The 22,308-nt window shown below is 50.2% G+C and overlaps 1 protein-coding gene and 1 pseudogene across 4 annotated transcripts in view; both read right to left on the reverse strand.

Moving 5' to 3' along the window:
* BRD4 (bromodomain containing 4) overlaps positions 1 to 22,308 on the reverse strand; it is a 65,826-nt gene that overhangs the window by 14,346 nt on the left and 29,172 nt on the right. For 3 of the 4 annotated variants that reach the window (XM_071800719.1, XM_071800718.1, XM_071800720.1), the window contains exons 9-16: positions 21,168 to 21,296; positions 17,056 to 17,265; positions 15,321 to 15,520; positions 12,849 to 13,150; positions 12,165 to 12,275; positions 8,095 to 8,147; positions 6,626 to 6,989; positions 4,609 to 5,148 (exon numbers count right to left, since the gene is read on the reverse strand). In XM_071800719.1, the coding sequence (XP_071656820.1) occupies positions 4,609 to 5,148; positions 6,626 to 6,989; positions 8,095 to 8,147; positions 12,165 to 12,275; positions 12,849 to 13,150; positions 15,321 to 15,520; positions 17,056 to 17,265; positions 21,168 to 21,296 (1,909 nt within the window). The remainder of the gene's footprint in view (positions 1 to 4,608; positions 5,149 to 6,625; positions 6,990 to 8,094; positions 8,148 to 12,164; positions 12,276 to 12,848; positions 13,151 to 15,320; positions 15,521 to 17,055; positions 17,266 to 21,167; positions 21,297 to 22,308) is intronic. The other variant, XM_071800721.1, reaches the window with a different exon arrangement.
* On the reverse strand, positions 20,148 to 20,266 carry LOC139826009 (5S ribosomal RNA; annotated as a pseudogene).

Raw genomic sequence — 22,308 nt, forward strand, 5'->3', positions numbered from 1 at the left:
GGTACCAACAAGCCCATGGACATCATGGAGATCCGGGATCTCCGAAACCAACCATGAAGGTTGAGTACCATGGGCGTGTTGTCCTGGCTGGAGATGTTCTCCATTGGGAACGTCAGTGGTGGTACCAACAAGCCCATGGACATCATGGAGATCCAGGATCTCCAAAACCAACCATGAAGGTTGAGTACCATGGGCGTGTTGTCCTGGCTGGAGATGTTCTCCATTGGGAATGGTGGTGGTGGCACCATCAAGCCCATGGACATCATGGAGATCCAGGATCTCTCAAGCCAACCTTGAATGTTTATTCCTATGGTCACATTATCCTGGCTGGAGATGTCTCCCAAATCAACCGTGAAGGTTGAGCCCCATGGCCACGTTATCTTGGCCAGAGATGTTCTCCAATGGGAATGTTGGTGGTGGTACCAACAAGCCCATGGACATCATGGAGATCCGGGATCTACCAAGCCAATCGCGAAGGTTCATTTCCATGACTACGTAATCCTGGCTGGAGATGTTCTCCATTGGGAACGTCAGTGGTGGTACCAACAAGCCCATGGACATCATGGAGATCCGGGATCTCCAAAACCAACCGTGAAGGTTGAGCACCATGGGCGTGTTGTCCTGGCTGAAGATGTTCTCCATTGGGAATGGTGGTGGTGGCACCATCAAGCCCATGGACATCATGGAGATCCGGGATCTCCAAAACCAACCATGAAGGTTGAGCACCATGGGCATGTTGTCCTGGCTGGAGATGTTCTCCATTGGGAATGTTGGTGGTGGCACCATCAAGCCCATGGACATCATGGAGATCTGGGATCTCCAAAACCAACCGTGAAGGTTGAGCACCATGGGCATGTTGTCCTGGCTGAAGATGTTCTCCATTGGGAATGGTGGTGGTGGCACCATCAAGCCCATGGACATCATGGAGATCCAGGATCTCTCAAGGCAACCTTGAATGTTTATTCCTATGGTCACATTATCCTGGCTGGAGATGTCTCCCAAACCAACCGTGAAGGTTGAGCCCCATGGCCACGTTATCTTGGCCAGAGATGTTCTCCAATGGGAATGTTGGTGGTGGTACCAACAAGCCCATGGACATCATGGAGATCCCGAAGCTCCCGAACCAACTGTGAAGGTTGAGCCCCATGGCCACATTATCTTGGCTGGAGATGTTCTCCATTGGGAACGTCAGTGGTGGCACCACCAAGCCCATGGACATCATGGAGATTGATCCTGGATCTCCCAAACCAACCATGAAGGTTGAGCCCCATGACCACGTTATTCTGGCTGGAGATGTTCTCCATTGGGACCATCGGTGCTGGCACCACCAAGCCCATGGACATCATGGAGATCTGGGATCTCTCAAGCCAACCGTGAAGGTCGAGCCCCATGGCCACATTACCCTGGCTGGAGATGTTCTCCATTGGGAATGTCAGCGGTGGCACCACCGAGCCCATGGACATCATGGAGGTTGATCCAGGATCTCCCAAACCAACCATGAAGGTTGAGACCCATGGTCACATTATCCTGGCCAGAGATGTTCTCCATTGGGAACGTTGGTGGTGGCACCACCAAGCCCAGGGTCATCATGGAGATCCAGGATCTCCCAAACCAACCAACAAGGTCCCTGACTTCCTCAAAAACTTGAGTCCTTGAGTTCCTCAAGATCTTGAAACCTCAAGATGCTCAAAAACGAAATGGTCAAACACTCCATATTCTAAAAACTTGAGATCCTTGAGTTCCTCAAAGATCTGAGAACCTCGAGGTCCTCAAAAGCTTGATATGTTCAAAGACTTGAGATCCTGGAGCTCCTCAAGAAATTAACACCTCAAGACCCTCAAAACTGAGATATTCAAGATGCTCAGACACTTGATATTCTCAAGAACTTGAGGTCCTTGAGTTCCCCAAAGATTTAGAAACCTCAAGATCCTCAAGAACAAGATTATCCAATACTTGATATTCTAAAAGCTTGAGGTCCTGGAGTTCCTCAAGATCTTAAAGCCTCAAGATCCTCAAAGATGAAATATTCAAGATCCTCGAAAACGAGATATTCAAGATGCTCAAACGCTTGATGTTCTCAAAAACTTGAGATCCTGGAGTTCCTCAAGATCCTCAAGAACAAGATGATCGAATACTTGATATTCTAAAAACTTGAGATCCTTGGGTTCCTCAAGATATTGAAACCTCAAGATGCTCAAAAATGAAACGCTCAGACACTCGATATTCTAAAAACCTGAGATCCTTGAGTTCCTCAAGATCTTGAAACATCAAGATTCTCGAAAACAAGATCATCGAATACTTGATATTCTAAAAACTTGAGATCCTTGAGTTCCTCAAGATCTTAAAACCTCAAGACCTTCAAAACCGAGGTATTCAAGATGCTCAGACACTTGATATTCTCAAGAACTTGAGGTCCTTGAGTTCCTAAAAGATTTAGAAACATCAAGATCCTCAAGAACAAGATGATCGAACACTTGATATTCTAAAAACTTGAGTTCCTTGAGTTCACGATCTTAAAACCTCAAGATCCCCAAAAATGAGACATTCAAGATCCTCAAATGTTTGATATTCTCAAAAACTTGAGATTCTTGAGTTCCTCAAGATCGTGAAACATCAAGACCCTCAAACCGAGATATTCAAGATGTTCAGACACTTGATATTCTCCAGAACTTGAGATTCTTGAGCTCCTCAAGATCTTGAAACCTCAAGACCCTCAGAAATGAGACACTGAAGGTCCTCAGACACTTGACGTGTTCAAAAATGTGAGATCCTTGAGTTCATCCAAGATCTGAGAACCCTGAAGTCCTCAAAACTTGATGTTAAAGGACTTGAGATCCTGGAGTTCCTCAAGATCTTAAAACCTCAAGACCCTCAAAAACAAGATGATTGAAAACTTGATATTCTAAAAACTTGAGATCCTGGAGTTCCTCAAGATCTTAAGACCTCAGGATCCTTGAAAACAAGATGATCAAATACTTGATATTCAAAAAGCTTGAGATCCTGGAGTTCCTCAAGATCTTAACACCTCAAGATCCTCCACACCGAGATATTCAAGATGCTCAGACACTCGATATTCTCAAAAACCTGAGATCCTTGAGTTCCTCAAGATCCTAAAACCTCAAGATCCTCAAGAACAAGATGCTTGAACACTTGATATTCTCAAAAATGAGACATCCAAGATCCTCAAACGCTTGATATCCTCAAAAACCTGAGGTCCTTGAGTTCCTCAAGATCTTAAAACATCAAGACCCTCAAAATTGAGATACTCAAGATGCTCAGACACTTGATATTCTAAAAACCTGAGATCCTGGAGTTCCTCAAGATCTTGAAACATCAAGACCCTCAGAAATGAGACACTGAAGGTCCTCTGACACTTGACGTGTTCAAAAATGTGAGATCCTTGAGTTCATCCAAGATCTGAGAACCCTGAAGTCCTCAAAAACTTGATGTTAAAGGACTTGAGATCCTTGAGCTCCTTAAGGTCTTAAAACCTCAAGACCCTCAAAAACAAGATGATCAAAAACTTGATATTCTAAAAACTTGAGATCCTGGAGTTCCTCAAGATCTTAAGACCTCAAGATCCTTGAAAACAAGATGATCGAATACTTGATATTCTAAAAACCTGAGATCCTTGAGTTCCTGAAGATCTTGAAACATCAAGACCCTCAAAGATTAAATATTCAAGATCCTCAAAACGGAGATGTTCAAGATGCTCAGACACTTGATATTCTCAAAAACCTGAGATCCTTGAGTTCCCCAAAGATTTAGAAACCTGGAGATCCTCAAGAACAAGATGATTGAATACTTGATATTCTAAAAACTTGAGATCCTGGAGTTCCTCAAGATCTTGAAACCTCAAGACCCTCAGAAATGAGACACTGAAGGTCCTCAGACACTTGACGTGTTCAAAAATGTAAGATCCTTGAATTCATCAAAGATCTGGGAATCCTGAAGCCCTTGAAAACTTGATGTTAAAAGACTTGAGATCCTTGAGCTCCTCAAGATCTTAAAACCTCAAGACCCTCAAAAACAAGATGATTGAAAACTTGATATTCTAAAAACTTGAGATCCTGGAGTTCCTCAAGATCTTAAGACCTCAAGATCCTCGAAAACAAGATGATCAAATACTTGATATTCTAAAAACTTGAGATCCTGGAGTTCCTCAAGATCTTAAGACCTCAAGATCCTTGAAAACAAGATGATCGAATACTTGATATTCTAAAAACTTGAGATCCTGGAGTTCCTCAAGATCTTAAGACCTCAAGATCCTCGAAAACAAGATGATCAAATACTTGATATTCTAAAAACTTGAGGTCCTTGAGTTCCTGAAGATCTTGAAACATCAAGACCCTCAAACTGAGACATTCAAGATCCTCAAACGCTTGATATTATCAAAAAGCCGAGGTCCTTGAGTTCCTCAAGATCCCGAAACCTCCAGACCCCCAAAACCGAGTCGCTCAACCACTCCGTTCCCTCAAAACCCCGCGATCCGCCACGCCAACGGGCCTCGCCGCACGGTTCCCCCAGTCCCCGCTTAACCCACCGGCGCATCCCGGAGTCCACGTGTGCCCGTCCCCACCCGCGGCTCCAGCGCCGCCTCCCGCTCACCGGTCGCGTAGGGGTCGGGCTTGTGGTGCCGCGGCGACGGGTGGTGCTGGATGACCTGCTGCGGCTTGGCCGGCGGCGGCGGCGGGGGCGGCTGCGGGGGCGGGTGCTGCTGCGGCGGCGGCGGCTGCGGTTGCGGGAGGTGCGGCGGGAAGGGCAGGGGCTGCATGTGCAGGGGCCGCGGAGGCGGTTGGTGCTGCAGCTGCTGCACGGCGGGGTGAGCCGGCGGCGGCGGCGGCAGCGGCGGCGGCTGCGACTGGACCTTCACTGAAGGGAGAAGCGGAGTCTGCGGCTGCACTTTCTGCAGCTGCTGTAGGTAGAGCTGCATCTGGCTGGCGCTCAGAGGCAGGTTGTGGTGCGGCGGCGGCGGCGGCTCCTCGTCCTCCAGAAGCACCTGGGGCGGCTGCGGCAGCGGCGGTTGAGGGAGAAGGGGCTGCTGGGCCAGCGCCGGGGAGACGGCGGGAGGGCGAGACGGCTTCGGGGGCAGCGCCGCCGCGCGGTTGCTGGGCCGGGAGGGCTGCTGAGGCAGAGCGTTGTGCAAAGCTGGGGAGAGAGAGGGGGATATGGGGGGGATGTGAGGAACGGGTGGTTGATACGGGGAAGAGGACAGCAGAATTGTCTCAGGGGTCAAAATGGTGCGAGAATCGCTTCAGGGTCAAAATGGTGCCAGAATCGCCTCAGGGCTCAAAATGGCGCCAAAGTCACCTCAGGGCTCAAAATGGCGCCAAAGTCACCTCAGGGATCAAAATGGCGTCAAAGTCACCTCAGGGATCAAAATGGCGCCAGAATCACCTCAGGGCCCAAAATGGCACCAAGGGCACCAAGATCACACGAATACACAAACTGTTGGTCCCAGGGACACTGGAATCACCTCAAGGCTTAAAATGGCACCAGAATCACCTCCGGGCTCCAAATGGCACCAGAATCACCTCCGGGCTCCAAATGGCGCCAGAGTCACCTCAGGGCTCGAAATGGCGCCAGAATCACCTCAGGGCTCAAAATGGCGCCAGAATCACCTCATGGTCAAAATGGCCCCAAGATCACCTCAGGGCTCAAAATGGCGCCAGAATCGCCTCAGGGCTCAAAATGGCGCCAGAATCACCTCAGGGCTCAAAATGGCCTCCATATCACCTCGGGGATCAAAATGGCGCCAGAATCGCCTCAGGGCTCCAAATGGCGCCAGAATCCCCTCAGGGCTCAAAATGGCCTCCATATCACCTCAGGGATCAAAATGGCGCCAGAATCCCCTCAGGGCTCCAAATGGCGCCAGAATCACCTCAGGGCTCAAAATGGCCTCAAAATCACCTCAGGGCTCAAAATGGCGCCAGAATCGCCTCAGGGATCAAAATGGCGCCAGAATCACCTCAGGGCTCAAAATGGCCTCAAAATCACCTCAGGGATCAAAATGGTGCCAGAATCGCCTCAGGGATCAAAATGGCGCCAGAATCCCCTCAGGGCTCAAAATGGCCTCCATATCACCTCAGGGATCAAAATGGCGCCAGAATCCCCTCAGGGCTCCAAATGGCGCCAGAATCACCTCAGGGCTCAAAATGGCCTCAAAATCACCTCAGGGCTCAAAATGGCGCCAGAATTGCCTCAGGGATCAAAATGGCGCCAGAATCCCCTCAGGGCTCAAAATGGCCTCCATATCACCTCAGGGATCAAAATGGCGCCAGAATCCCCTCAGGGCTCCAAATGGCGCCAGAATCACCTCAGGGCTCAAAATGGCCTCAAAATCACCTCAGGGCTCAAAATGGCGCCAGAATCGCCTCAGGGATCAAAATGGCGCCAGAATCCCCTCAGGGCTCAAAATGGCCTCAAAATCACCTCAGGGCTCAAAATGGCGCCAGAATCGCCTCAGGGATCAAAATGGCGCCAGAATCCCCTCAGGGCTCAAAATGGCGCCAGAATCACCTCAGGGCTCCAAATGGCCATGGTTGGCTTAAGTTTGGACTCAACCTCGAGGGTCCTTTCCCCCCTTTTTCCCGGATTCCACCCCACGCAGACCCCCGTCGCCCACCTGGCGGGGACACCACGGCGTGCTGGCCGAGGTGCGGCGGAGTGCTGTGCTCGGGCGGCTGCGGCAGGTGCGGCGCCATGTCGGGCTGCGCGAGGTGCAGGATGGGCTGGCTGAAATGCGTCATGGTGTCGAACATGTTCCCCGGCAGCGGGTGCTCCAGGACCCCGGGGACTTGAGCGGGGACGAAGGGCGGAGGGGACGATTTCATGGGTTGAGGGGGTTGTTGTTGGGGGACGGGCGGTGGTGGCGGCGGTTGTTGCGGGGGCAGCGCTTGCGGCAGCGGTTGCGGCGGAGGCGGTTGTGGCGGCGCCGGGGGTTGTGGTGGCGGCGGTTGTTGCGCGGGTTGGTGGTGGTGGTGGTGATGCTGAGGGAGGGAGGGAGGAAACAGCCGTGAGTTGTTGGAGACACCTTTTTGGGTACTGAAACACCCCCCGGTCACCAAAATGTGCCACCGAACACCCCCCTGGTCACCGAAAAGTGTCACTGAACACCCCCCGGTCACCGAAAAGTGTCACTGAACACCCCCCGGTCACCAAAATGTGTCACTGAACAACCCCCGGTCACCAAAATGTGTCACTGAACACCCCCAGGGTCACCAAAATGTGTCACCGAACACCCCCCTGGTCACCAAAATGTGTCAATGAACACCCCGGGGTCACCAAAATGTGTCACTGAACACCCCCCTGGTCACCAAAATGTGTCACCGAACACCCCACGGTCACCAAAATGTGTCACTGAACACCCCCCGGTTACCAAAATGTGTCAATGAACACCCCCGTGGTCACCCAAATGTGTCACTGAACACCTCCCAGTCACCAAAAAGTGTCACTGAACACCCCCCTGGTCACCAAAATGTGTCAATGAACACCCCCCTGGTCACCCAAATGTGTCACTGAACACCTCCCAGTCACCAAAAAGTGTCACTGAACACCCCCCTGGTCACCAAAATGTGTCAATGAACACCCCCCGGTCACCAAAATACCATTTTGGTCACCAAAACCCCTCCTGTTCACTAAAATGAGCCACCAGAACCACTTTTTCTCATCACCAAAACACCTTCCCAGTCACCAAAATGTGTCACTCAACACCCCCTGGTCACCAAAATGTGTCACTGAACACCCCCCTGGTCACCAAAACACCTTTTTAGTCACCAAACCCCCTCTTTCTGGTCACCAAAACACCCTCTCAGTCACAAAACACCTTCTCAGTCACCAAAATGTGTCACTGAAACACCCCCACGGTCACCAAAATGTGTCACTGAACACCCCCCGGTCACCAAAATGTGTCACCGAACACCCCCCTGGTCACCAAAACGTGTCCCTGAACACCCCCCTGGTCACCAAAACACCTTTTTAGGTCAACAAAAAGCCTTTTCGGTCACAAAATGTGTCACCAAAACCCCTTTTTCCGGTCACCAAAACACCGTCCCGGTCACAACCCCCCTCCCGCCCGCTAACCGCGTCACTCACCTTTTTCTGCTCTCGCCCCGAATGCCCTTTTTTCTTCAATTTCGGTGCCATTTCTGCCGAAAAACAAGAGGGGAACAGAGCAAGCGTTAGAACCGCGGCGCTGCCACCCGGCCCCGTCGCACCCCACGCCCACACCGGCGCATTTTGGGTGGAGAAACACCCGAAAACCAACAAATTCTTGCTGGAGGAGATGAGAAACTCAGCAGGAGGGGCCGTTTTTCACACTTTGAGGCTGAAACGGTGAAAAAATCAGGGGTTTTTGGGAAAAATCATCCCAAAAAGAGAAGGGAGGGAAGAATCAGGCTCCGGTTCAACCGCCGGCAAACGTTTGGGTTTGAATACGGCGAAGGATTTGAGGGGGAAAGGGGAGTTGAGCCTGTGGAGGTGGGAACCACGGAACGTGGGGCACGGATGTGGGGGGTGTGCGTGGGTCCTGATGGGTGTCTGGGGGTCCCAATGGGTCCGGATGGGTGCCCTTGAGTCCCGATGGGTGCCCATGGATCCGGATGGGTTTCCAAGTCCAGATGGGTGTCCATGGGTCCCAATGGGTGTCTGTGGGTCCAGATGGGGGTCTGTGGGTGGGGACAGGTGTCCAAGTTCTGGATGGGTGTCTGGGGGTCAGGATGGGTGTCTCTGGGTATGGATGGGTGCTCATGGATCCAGATGGGCATCCATGTGTCTGGATGGGCGTCCGTGGGTCCCGATGGGTGCCCATGCATCCGGATGGGTGTTCATGGGTCCCGACGGGTGTCCGTGAGGCCAGACGGGTGTCCGTGGGTCCAGATGGGTGTTCATGGATCCAGATGGGTGTCCACGGGTCTGGATGGGTGTCTGTGTATCTGGATGGGTGTCCATGGGTCCAGATGGGTGTCCACGCGTCCTGATGGGCGTTCATGGATCCAGATGGGTGTCCATGGGCCAGGATGGATGTCAATGGGTCCCGATGGGTGTCTGTGGGTCAGGATGGGTGCCCATAGGTCTGGATAGGTGTTTCTGGCTCCCGATGGGTCCCAATGGGTGTCCGTGCATCTGGACCTGTCGTCTCCTCCCACCCACCAAGCCAAAGGACAAAGTTCTTCATCGTCAAAGACGTTTGTTGGGTTACGGTTGGCGTGGTGCGGTTTGGCATCTCCCCACGCAACAAGAGCGCCGAGAAGAAGCCCCGTCCCACCTCCGACCCCAGCGGCGCTTCACACCGGCTGAAGATGTCTTCGCCAAGATGAAGCCAATGGAGACCATAAGCGGGCCCACGATGGTCCCAGGGATCACCCGGTGGCACCGATGACTTTGGAGATGCAACGAGCTTGGCCAAACCAACCGAAGGATGAAGCTCTTCACCGCTGAAGATGGTTATTGGGTTGCATTTGGCCTTGAGTGGTTCAACGTCTCTACCGGCGTCTCCTCAACAATGTCAAGAAGTCCCATCCCATCTCTGACCCCAACAGCGTTTCACGTTGGTTGGAGACGTCTTCGCCAAGAAGACGAAACCAATGGAGATGATGGCAAAGCCGTGATGGTCCCAGGGATCACCTGGTGGCACCGGTGACGTCGGTTGGCCAACCCAACCGAAGGATGAAGCTCTTCACCGTTCAAGATGGTTGTTGGGTCACATTTGGCGTTGAGTGGTTCGACGTCTCTACCAGCGTCTCAACGACACCGAGAAGTCCCGTCCCATGTCCAACCTCGACAGCGTTTCATGTTGGTTGGAGACGTCTTCACCAAGAAGACAAAGCCAATGGAGATGATGGCAAAGCCGTGATGGTCCCAGGGATCACCCGGTGGCACCGGTGACTTTGGAGATGCAACGAGCCTGGCCAACCCAACCGAAGGATGAAGCTCTTCACTGCTGAAGATGGTCGGTGGGTCACATTTGGCGTTGAGCGGTTCAACGTCTCTACCGGCGTCTCCTCAATGACACCGAGAAGCCCCGTCCCATCTCCGACCCCAGCAGCGTTTCACGTTGGTTGGAGACATCTTCACCAAGAAGATGAAGCCAACGGAGACCACGGCAAAGTCAAGATGGTCCCAGGGATCACCCAGTGGCACCAGTGACTTCGGTTGGCCAACCCAACCGAAGGATGAAGCTCTTCACCGTTGAAGATGGTTGTTGGGTATCTGGGAACTAAACCCTGGTGCCTGTGATTTAAACCTGGGTATATCTGAATTAAACTCGGGTGCCTGTGATTTAAACCTGGCTATCTGGGAATTAAACCTGGGTACCTGTGATTTAAATCTGGGTACATCTGAATTAAACCTGGGTGCCTGTGATTTAAACCCGGGTATATGGAAATTAAACCTGGGTATATCCGAATTAAACCCGGCTGCCTGTGATTTAAACCTGGGTATCTGGCAATTAAACCTGAGTATCTGGGAATTAAACTTGGGTATCTGGGAATTAAACCCGGGTGTCTGTGACTTAAACCTGGGTATCTGAGAATTAAACCTGGGTATATTTGAATTAAACCCGGGTGCCTGTGATTTAAACCTGGGTATCTCCGAATTAAACCCGGGTGCCTATGATTTAAACCTGGGTATCTGGGAATTAAACCCGGGTGCCTGTGATTTAAACCTCGGTATCTGGGAATTAAACCCGGGTGCCTGTGATTTAAACCTCGGTATCTGGGAATTAAACCCGGGTGCCTGTGATTTAAACCTGGGTACCTGTGATTTAAACACGGGTGCCTGTGATTTAAACCTGGGTACCTGTGATTTAAACCCGGGGTTAAACCTTTAAGTTAAACCCAGGTGCCTGCAAATTAAACCTGAGTAACAGGTCTTAAAGTATCTTAAAAGGTCTTTAAATTGTCTTAAGGCACCTTAAAGGTCTTTAAAACTACCTGAAAGCATCTTAAAAGGTTTTTAAGAAGTCTTAAAGTCCAGCTTAAAAGCGACTGAACGCTAACGGTGCAGACAGGGGGATAGAGATATCGGGATTTGGGGTAAATTTGGGGTTTTTAATGAGAATTTATAAAGATTTTTATCAGAAAGGGGGGAAAAAATGGTTGAGGGGAGCAAAAACCCATTGTCCTTGGGAATTAATTGATTAAAGAGATTAATTGTCTTCATTAAGCCCCAAACTCAACGCTAACTTGCGCTCCTCTACATCCCCCAGCCACCTTTTGGAGAGAAACGGGCAAAAAAAGAGCATTTTGGGCAATTTTGGGGTGCTTTTTGGGGTTTTAGTTAGCGCTGGCGCATCCCATAATTCCCACTTTTGATTCCCTGAAACCCCCGCCCCGGACTTTTGGGGGAAAAACCAACGAAACTGAAACAAAATGCAATTTGGGGATTTGTAAGGGACGGGTTTAGCGGGTAGATTGGATCGGTTGGGTTTAAAGCCGAGATTAAAACTCTGTATTTGAGGTGGGCCAAGTTCAAGGCAACACGATAAGCTGGGCCGGCTAAACCCCATCACTGTGGTTTATTTTGGTTGAAATCAACCTAAATTGGCTAAAACTCATTGAAGAGCATAAATATGGCAGGTTTTGCTCTTCCCCATCAAAACCCCCCAACCTCAACGTTCGCCTAAGTTGGATAAGTTCGGCTTAACCTCAGCAGTGTGAGCTTAGCAAGCAGCTGGGAGGAAAAACCAGTTTTAAGCGGCAGCACAAACTCTGCGCCCCCAAAACCACAGAGGGAATGGTTGCAAGGAAAAGCTTAATGATTAACAAGAACATAAGCTCAGCCTAATTTGAGCCCAAGGAGGGAGAAGCAGCGAGTTTTTGCCATAGACCCCCCTTTTTTTCCTCAGTTTAAGTCTCTCCTTTGAGGAAAATACGGTGTTTTCCTAAAACCACCAATCTAGGTCATCAAGCAACCGATGAGCTCGCTGGGTTTAGGCTCCCGTGCTCAGGCCTAAGTTCAGCAAGGCAAAGCTTATGAAAAATCACCGTGTCCGGCTTAAGAACCGCCAAGGTTGTCCACGTCAAGCCCAAACGCGCGGCAAAACCGTCGGGTTTGGCTTTTCCGTTCTCGAGTAAGAATTAAAAGACCGAGACAGGAATGAAAACGTATTTATTTATACAGAAGGCAGGTCTAGGACTTAAGTCATTAAATAAGCCGCGTCTAACCTGTTTCTGAATCTTCGCTGTCGGATGAGCTGGACTCACTGGTGCTCTCGGACTCCGAGGAGGAGAATCCCTTCATCTTGGAGGAGCCGGCGATCACGTCCACCTTCTCCGCTGCAACGAGACCATAACGACATCGTTAAGGGGTAATTAATCCCCCTGATATGAGCTAAGCCGAGCTTTAAACCCATGTCTCTGCTTATTTCTATTGCTGTCCTATGCTAGGCCAGACTTAGCGGGGGTGTCTGAGGCTTTGGGGTGATGGTTTTTTAATGGGGGCGTCTGTCCCTTGGGTCACAATCCCATGGGATTTAAGCCTGTCCTAAACCCCTCTGGAGTAGAAAAGTCTGGCTTTAGACGGCGGTTTTAGTTTGGCCTAAGACCAGTGGGGTCTTCTCCTCCTTGAGCCCACCCATGTGCTTAATCCCAGCAGGTCTGGCTTTACCCAGCCACTTTAGGCCGGCCTAAAAACTGGCATATCTCCTCCTTAGGCCCAGTCAGGCCTTTAATCCGGGCCTAAAATCTCCCTTTTTTGTTTTAAGCTGCACCAACGTGTTGGTCTGAGGAGGCAGCAGAAAAATAGCAAATTGCTTATTGATATTAATTAGATAAATATGCATTTTAAATATTTTTATAATAGATGTACAACATATTGAAAGACTAAACCCGCGTTTAAGCCTGACCTACCCGGGGCTTTCCTCTTCTTGCGCAGGCAGGAGGTGACGTAGCGCTCGAGCTCGCGCAGGGTGGAGGGTTTAAGGGTCTCGAAGTCGATCTCGATCTCGTCGGGGTTGGAGTTCTTAAGCGAGGGTTCCCGGGACTGGATGATGTGCACAACCCGGCCTAACTTTTCACCGGGGAGTTTATTGATGTCCAGGCTCAGCTGCCGCTTCTCCTCGTACGACATGGGTTTGCACTTCTCCTCCTCCTCCGACTCATAGGCCGGCGCCGCTTTGTTGCTCTTGGGCACCGCCGCCTCCTTCTTGCTACTTCAAACAAGGAGCAGCGTTAAAATAAACCCGGCCTAACGTGCCCAAGCGGTCGCTCGGGTCTAAGCTCAGATTTAACCACTCGGGATTTGGTATTTTTGATTGAACAGAGCAGCTTTGGCACTGAAAGCTCAGCTGAGGGGTTGGGATGCAGTAAGCTGAGCTCAAGCTGATATCAGCCATGTGGGTCTAACTTCTGAGGCTTAATGACTAAAAACACTCAGAATCATCCTGGAAAGGTGCAGCTTAGGCACTGAAAGCTTGAGCTTAAATCATGCTCAGGCATGAGCTCAGGGTCTGGGATGCAGTAAGCTGAGCTCAAACTCATGCTGGCCACTCAGGTCTAACCTCTGAGGTTTAATGACTAAAAACACTCAGAATCATCCTGGAAAGGTGCAGCTTAGGCACTGAAAGCTTGAGCTTAATTAATGCTCAGCTGTGAAGCTGGGATGCAGTAAGCTGAGCTCAAGCTGATGTTGGCCACTCAGGTCTAACCTCTGAGGTTTTACCATTAAATCACTCGGGACTTAATATTTCTGAGTTTTTGGCCTGGAAAGGTGCAGCTTTGGCACTGAAAGCTTGAGCTTAATGCTCAACCATGAGCTCAGCAGTAAGCTGAGCTCAAGCTGATGTTGGCCACTTGGGTTTAACCTCTGAGGTTTAACTGCTAAAACACTCAGGATTTAATACTCTTCATTTTCATTCTGGAAAGGTGCAGCTTTGGCAATGAAAGCTTGAGCTTAATTAATGCTCAGCCATGCAGCTGGGATGCAGTAAGCTGAGCTCAAGCTGATGTTGGCCACTCAGGTCTAACCTCTGAGGTTTAACTGCTAAAACACACAGGATTTACTAATTTTAATTTTCATCCTGGAAAAAAGCAGCTTTGGAACTGAAAGCTCAAGCTTAATGCTCAACAGTGAGCTCAGCAGTAAGCTGAGCTCAAACTGGTGTTGGTCACTCAGGTCTAACCTCTGAGGTTTAACCACAAAAACACTGGGGATTAAGTATTTTTAGTTTTTATCCTGCAAAGGAGCAGCTTTGGCACTGAAAGCTCAACCGTGAGGCTGGGATGCAGTAAGCTGAGCTCAGTCTCATGTCAGGCAATAAATCTGAGCTCAACACGCTGTTACACACCTGAATTTGAGCTTGACCTGATGCTAGACACTCAAAACTGAGTTTAGGCTGCTGTTAAGATACTCAAAGCTGAACACGACACGCTGTCACACACTCAAAACTGAGTTCAACCTGCTGTTGAACACATAAGGCTGAGCTCAATCTGCTGCTAGACACCCAAAGTTGAATTTAAGCTGCTGTTAGACACCAAAACCTGAGTTTAAGCTGCTGTTAGATACTCAAGGCTCAGGTTAGGCTGCTGTTAGACACCCAAAGCTAAGCTCAACCTGATGCTAGACACCACAAGCTGAGTTTAAGCTGCTGTTCAACATCCAAAGCTGAGTTTAAACTGCTGTTCGACACTCAAAGCTCAGTTTAAGCCGCTCTTAAGACACTCAAAGCTCAGTTTAAGCCGCTCTTAAGACACCCAAAGTTCAATTTAAGCCGCTCTTGGACACCCAAAGTTCAGTTTAAGCTGCTGTTAGACACTCAACGCTCAGCTTAAACTGCTCTTAGACACTCAAAGCTCAATTTAAGCCGCTCTTAGACACCCAAAGCTCAATTTAAGCTGCTCTTAGACACCCAAAGTTCAGCTTAAGCTGCTCTTAGACACCCAAAGTTCAGCTTAAGCTGTTCTTAGACACTCAAAGCTCAGCTTAAGCCGCTCTTAGACACCCAAAGCTCAATTTAAACTGCTCTTAGACACCCAAAGTTCAGTTTAAGCTGCTCTTAGACACTCAAAGCTCAGCTTAAGCTGCTGTTACACAACCAAAGCTGAGCTCAAGCTGCTGTTTGACACTCAAAGCTCAGCTTAAGCTGCTGTTACACACCCAAAGCTGAGCTCAAGCTGCTGTTCGACACTCAAAACTCAGCTTAAGCCGCTCTTAGACACTCAAAGCTCAGCTTAAGCCGCTCTTAGACACTCAAAGCTCAGCTTAAGCCGCTCTTAGACACTCAAAGCTCAGCTTAAGCCGCTCTTAAGACACCCAAAGCTCAATTTAAACCCCGGCAATGGCCGATGGGCGTCCCCGCCGGTACCGGGGGCACTCGGGCTCACCTGGAGGTGCTGCTGGTGCTGTTGCTCTTCTTGGGCTTTTTGGTGGGCGGCTCCTTGGCTTTGCTCTTCTTGGCCTCCTCCAGCTCCTCCTTTTTTTTGTGCTTCTCCTTCTTTTTCTCCTTCTTGTCTTTCTCCTTTTTCTTTGGTTTGTTCTGCTGGGGCTGGGACAGAGCCGCCAGCTGCTCGTGCACGGCCTTCAGCTGCCAAACACACCCCAATTAACACCCTTTTCCTTGTATTAATTACCTTTTTTTTCTCAATCACCTAATGCTCGTTCTTTATATTAATTAATACTAATTTATCCGGCTTTTCGGCGCGTTGGTTTATGTGGATTAAAGCACCGCCCGCTGCAGCAGGGGACAAACCTCTCCGGAGCGATTCTAAGGGAGAAGCGGCTGCTCCCTTCGTCAGCGCTAATGATGCTTTAATTAGTGGTGCTAACGGGAAGGATGCAGGAAAGGCAGTTGAGGAGAGTCCGGCCTGTTTGGGATTCTCCTGCCTGCTCCGGATTCTCCTGCCCACTCTGGATTCTCCTACCTGCTCCAGATTCTCTTGCCTTCTCCTACCTGCTCCAGATTCTCCTTCCCACTCCAGATTAATCTGCCTGCTCTGGATTTATCTACCTGCTTGGGATTCTCCTGCCTTGTCCTGCCCACTCTGGATTCTTCTGCCCGCTCCAGATTCTCCTGCCTGATCCGGATTAATCTGCCTGCTTGGGATTCTCCTGCCCACTCCAGATTCTCTTGCCTTGTCCTGCCCATTCTGGATTCTTCTGCCCTCTCTGGATTCTCCTGCGTGCTCATGATTCTCCTTCCCACTCCGGACTCTCTTGCCCGCTCTGGATTAATCTGCCTGTTTGGGATCCTCCTGTCTTGTCCTGCCCACCCTGGATTCTTCTGCCTGCTCCGGATTCTCCTGCGTGCTCATGATTCATCTGCCTGCTTGGGATTCTCCTGCCTTGTCCTGCCAACTCTGGAATCTCCTGCCCGCTCCAGATTCTCCTTTCCACTCCGGACTGATCTGCCTGCTCTGGAATCTCCTGCCCACTCCAGATTCTCCTTTCCACTCCGGATTCTCCTGTCTGCTCCAGATTAATCTGCCTGCTTGGGATCCTCCTGCCTTGTCCTGCCCACTCTGGATCCTTCTGCCTGCTCCGGATTCTCCTGCGTGCTCACGATTCTCCTTCCCACTCCAGATTCTCTTACTCACTCTGGATTTATCTGCCTGCTTGGGATCCTCCTGCCTTGTCCTTCCCAGTCTGGATTCTTCTGCCCACTCCAGATTCTCCTGCGTGCTCATGATTCTCCTTCCTGCTCTGGATTAATCTGCCTGCTTGGGATTCTCCTGCCTGCTCCCAATTCTCCTACCTGCTCCAGATTAATCTGCCTGCTTCGGATTCTCCTGCCTTGTCCTGCCTGCTCTGGATTCTCCTTCCCACTTTGGATTCTCCTGCCCACTCCGGATTAATCTGCCTGCTTGGGATTCTCCTTCCTTGTCCTGCCCACTCTGGATTCTCCTGCTTGCTCCGGATTCTCCTGCCCGCTCCAGATTCTCCTTCCCGCTCCGGATTCACCACCCGATCACAGGCAGCCAATCCCCACCCTCACGAACCCCCTCACGTGTCCCCCTGGAACACAAACCCCACCGACTCCTCCGCGTTCCCCAAGCATCTCACGGCACTTCCCGCTCACCGCGGCACAACCGGAGCCAAGCTGAGCGCCGGAGCCGCGCGTACCTGCTCCTGCAGCTCGGCCAGGCGCTGGGCGCGTTCCTCCTCCGAGTCGTCGGACGAGCTGTCGCTGTCGCTGCTGCTGTCGCTGCTGCTGTCGCTGGAGGATGGGACGGTGGCCTTGGTGGGCGGGGGCAGCGTGGCCGGGGACGAGGCCGGAACCGCCGGCTCCTCGGGCTCGTCCGGCATCTTGGCGAAACGCATCTCGAATACGTCCTGGAAAACGGAGGAGAAACGGCGCCGGGGTTGGTGACACTGGGGTTGGTGACACCGGGGTCAGTGACACGGTGGTTGGTGACACCGGGGTCAGTGACACGGTGGTTGGTGACACCGGGGGTCCCACACCCTACAAAATCTCCAACTCGCTTGGAGTTTTGAGCGTCTCCAAGATGGTTTTATTTAGACCTGGTTGTGTTTAGAGCCTGGTCCTATCTAGACCTGGTTGTGTTTAAAGCCTGGTTGTGTTTAGAGCTGGCTGTGCTTAGAGCTGGTTGTATTTAGACCTGGTTTTATTTAGACCTGGTTTTATTTAGAGCCTGGTTGTGTTTAAAGCTGGTTTTATTTAGAGCCTGGTTGTGTTCAGACTTGGTTGTACTTAGACCTGGTTGTGTTTAGATCTGGTTTTATTTACAGCCTGGCTGGGTTTTAACCTGGTTGTGTTTAGATCTGGTTTTATTTACAGCCTGGTTGTGTTTTAACCTGGTTGTGTTTAGACCTGGTTTTATTTACAGCCTGGTTGTGTTTTAACCTGGTTATGTTTAGATCTGGTTTTATTTACGGCCTCGTTGTGTTTTAACCTGGTTGTGTTTAGATCTGGCTTTATTTACGGCCTCGTTGTGTTTAGACCTGGTTGTGTTTAGAGCCTGGTTGTGTTTAAAGCTGGTTTTATTTAGAGCAGGGTTGTGTTCAGACCTGGTTGTACTTACACCTGGTTGTGTTTAGACCTGGTTTTATTTACAGCCTGGAAATGTTTAGACCTGGTTGTGTTTGGAGTCTGGTTTAGAGCCTGGTCCTATTTAGACCTGGCTATGTTTAAAGCCTGGTTGTGTTTAGAGATGGTTCTATTTAGAGCTGGTTTTATTTAGAGCCTGGTTGTATTTGGACCTTGTTGTATTAAAACCTGGTTGTGTTTAGACCTGGTTTTATTTACAGCCTGGTTGGGTTTTAACCTGGTTGTGTTTAGATCTGGCTTCATTTACGGCCTCGTTGTGTTTAGACCTGGCTGTGTTTAGAGCCTGGTTGTGTTTAAAGCTGGTTTTATTTAGAGCATGATTGTGTTCAGACCTGGTTGTACTTACACCTGGTTGTGTTTAGACCTGGTTTTATTTACAGCCTGGAAATGTTTAGACCTGGTTGTGTTTGGAGTCTGGTTGTGTTTAGAGCCTGGTCCTATTTAGACCTGGCTGTGTTTAAAGCCTGGTTGTGTTTAGAGATGGTTCTATTTAGAGCTGGTTTTATTTAGAGCCTGGTTGTATTTGGACCTTGTTGTATTAAAACCTGGTTGTGTTTAGACCTGGCTGTGTTTGGAGTCTGGTTGTGTTTAGACCTGGCTTTATTTACAGCCTGGTCCTATTTAGATCTGGTTGTGTTTGGAGTCCGGTTGTGTTTAGGCCTGGCTTTATTTACAGCCTGGTCGTGTTTAGATCTGGATTTATGGCCTGGTTTAGACCTGGTTTTATTTATAGCCTGGTTGTGTTTAGACCTAGTTTTATTTACAGCCTGGTTGTGTTTAGACCTGGTTTTATTTACAGCCTGGTTGTGTTTTAACCTGGTTATGTTTAGACCTGGCTTTTTTTACGGCCTGGTCGTGTTTAGTCTGGTTTAGACCTGGTTTTATTGACAGCCTGGCTGCGTTTAGACCTGGGTTTATTGACAGCCTGGTTCTACTGACAGCCCGGCTGCCTTTAGACCCGGTTCTACTGACAGCCCGGCTGCCTTTAGACCCGGTTCTACTGACAGCCCGGCTGCCTTTAGACCCGGTTCTACCGACAGCCCGGCTGCCTTTAGACCCGGTTCTACTGACAGCCGGGCTGCCTTTAGACCCGGTTCTACTGACAGCCCGGCTGCCTTTAGACCCGGTTCTACTGACAGCCCGGCTGCCTTTAGACCCGGTTCTACTGACAGCCCGGCTGCCTTTAGACCTGGTTCTACTGACAGCCTGGCTGCATTTAGACCTGGTTCTATCTCTCAGCGCCACTGACTTCATCTCAAGGAAACGTCTTAGTGCATTTTAGCGCTGAATTCCTCGTCCTGGCCTGAGTTTGGACCTTCAGCCCACGGTATCATTTATTTTGTATATTTTCCGTCTCCTTCATTCTCCTCCCACCTTAATTCGGGTTTTTTTTTCCTTTTCCAGGTGTTGGAGATGTTTTGCTGCGTAAATTTGCTTCAAAAATGCTGTTTAATTCATTAAAAACACCATTAAATTAATTAGAAACGCCATTAAATTCATCGACGCGCTTGGGCTCAAATTTCAGTGAAAACGAGCGGAAAACAGGGGAGGAACAGACGAGATTTCCCAGGAATAGCATCAATTTCGGACACGGAGGCGCACGCTGTAATTATCACTGAATCACTGTAATTAGTGATTATTTAGAACCTAATTATTGTTTTCCGTGAATCAGAAAGTGATTATCACCAGCAAACGATGCTACTGGGAGCAGGGGGACTCGGGGGCCGTCCTGTTTGTATCACACACGTCCCAGCAAAGTTATTAAACACAAATAACTGATTTCTTTAATAAGAAAAGAGGGAATTGAGATGATTTTGTGGAGCGTGCGTTAAGTTTTGGGGCTTTTTTTATGAATTAATTCACAGAATCCCAAAATGTCAGGGGTTGAAGGGACCTCAAAGCTCATCCAGTCCAATTCCCCCCGGAGCGGGAACACCCAGCTGAGGGGACACAGGAACGTGTCCCTGTCCTGGAGCTGAGGGGCCACAACTGCACACACTATTCCAGATGTGACACACTATTCCAGATGTGGCCTCCCCAGGGCAGAGCAGAGGGGCAGGAGAACCTCTCTGACCCACTGACCACCCCCTTCTAATCCCCCCCAGGTCCCATTGGCTTCCTGGCCACAAGGGCCCAGTGCTGGCTCAGCCCACAGCACCCGCTATTCCCAGCTGGTCTCCCATCCAAGCACTGACCGGGCCCGACCCTGCTTAGCTTCCCAGATCAGACCAGATGGGGCGTTCTCAGGGTGGTACAGCTGTATATATTATATATATGTACACATATATGTTCCCCAAGTATATCCTGATAATATCTGAACTAAAGGGCAGAGCAGAGGGGCAGGAGAACCTCTCTGACCCACTGACCACCCCCTTCTAATCCCCCCCAGGTACCATTGGTCTCCCATCCAAGCACTGACCGGGCCCGACCCTGCTTAGCTTCCCACATCAGACCAGATGGGGCGTTCTCAGGGTGCTATGGCTGTATATATGATATATATGTATATATATCTGTTCCCCAAGTATATCCTGATAGTATCTGAACTAAACCCTTTTTCCAAGGGCAGAGCAGAGGGGCAGGAGAACCTCTCTGACCCACTGACCACCCCCTTCTAATCCCCCCCAGGTCCCCTTGGCTTCCTGGCCACAAGGGCCCAGTGCTGGCTCATGGTCACCCTGCTGTCCCCAGGCCCCCAGCTCCCTTTCCCCTACGCTGCTCTCTAACAGCTCATTCCCAACTCACACTGAACCTGGGCTTGTTCTGCCCAGATCCAGACTCCACACTTGTTCTATTTCACTGAATTTCTCCTCTCCAGCCTGCCCAGGTCTCGCTGGATTCATCCAGGAATGAGCGGAAAGCAGAATTCATTGTACAAACAACAAAATAAGCCATTCGAAAAGCCCAAGTGAGAATTATTGTCGTGTTTTTTCTCTCAAGGTGTTTTTTGGGAGAAAAGGTGTCATTTTGGAGCCGTGCTTTTCCTCCCTACTCCTTCAAAGGACGCAAAAAAGGATGAAACGAAGAATATAACGAGGCGAATTGGGTGGAGCGAGGCCCATCTTGCATCACTTCCACGGCAAAAAGGATCATTTTTCGCACCATTATCCACCACGTTGGCCATTTTTGGTGTTATTTGATGGATAATTAGGTGGGATCGTGGCCTTACCTGCAGTTTCCGCGCCATGGCCACCACCTCGTGGTCGGCCGGGTTGTACTTGTAGCAGTTGGAGAACATGAGTCGCACGTCGGCGGCGAATTCCTGAGCGTCTCGGTACTCCCGGTTCTCCAGTTTGGACTGAACGGGGGAGAAAAGGTGCAAATCACAGCATGGCAGGGGTTGGATTGACCACGAGAATCAGCCATTGTGGAGCAGGGACACACGAATGTGTCCCTGGCCTTGAATTGAGGGGCAGAACTGGGCACGCTATTCCAGATGTGACACCCTATTCCAGATGTGACACCCTATTCCAGATGTGGCCTCACCAGGGTAGAGAAGAGGGGAGGAGAACCAAGGAGGGACCCCCAAGCTGCCTCAAAATGGCGCCAGAATCACCTCAGGGCCCAAAATGGCGCCAAAATCACTTCAAGGGGTCAACATGGCGCCAAAATCACCTCAGGGATCAAAGTGGTGCCAGAATCACCTCAAGGATCAAAGTGGTGCCAGAATCACCTCAAGGATCAAAATGGCACCAGAATCACCTCAAGGATCAAAGTGGCCCCAAAATCACCCCAGGGCTCAAAATGGCGCCAGAATCACCCCAACTATCAAAATGGAGCCAGAATCACCCCAAGGATCAAAGCGGCACCAGAATCACCTCAGGGAGCAAAATGGCGTCAGAATCAACCCAAGGAGCAAAATGGCGCCAAAATCACCCCAAGGAGCAAAATGGCGCCAGAATCACCTCAGGGCTCAAAATGGTGCCAGAATCACCCCAAGGAGCAAAAACGCGCCAGAATCACCTCAAGGATCAAAGCGGCACCAGAATCACCTCAGGGATCAAAGTGGCGCCAAAATCACCCCAAGGAGCAAAATGGCGCCAGAGTCACCTCAGGGATCAAAATGGCCCCAAAATCACCCCAGGGATCAAAATGGCGCCAGAATCACTCCAAGGAGCAAAATGGCACCAAAATCACCTCAGGGATCAAAATGGCGCCAAAATCACCCCAAGGAGCAAAATGGCGCCAGAGTCACCTCAGGGATCAAAATGCCCCCAAAATCACCCCAAGGAGCAAAATGGCGCCAGAGTCACCTCAGGGATCAAAATGGCCCCAAAATCACCCCAAGGATCAAAATGGCACCAGAATCA

Source organism: Patagioenas fasciata, chromosome 32 (assembly GCF_037038585.1).
Source record: "Patagioenas fasciata isolate bPatFas1 chromosome 32, bPatFas1.hap1, whole genome shotgun sequence".
In the NCBI taxonomy this organism is placed as follows: domain Eukaryota; kingdom Metazoa; phylum Chordata; class Aves; order Columbiformes; family Columbidae; genus Patagioenas; species Patagioenas fasciata.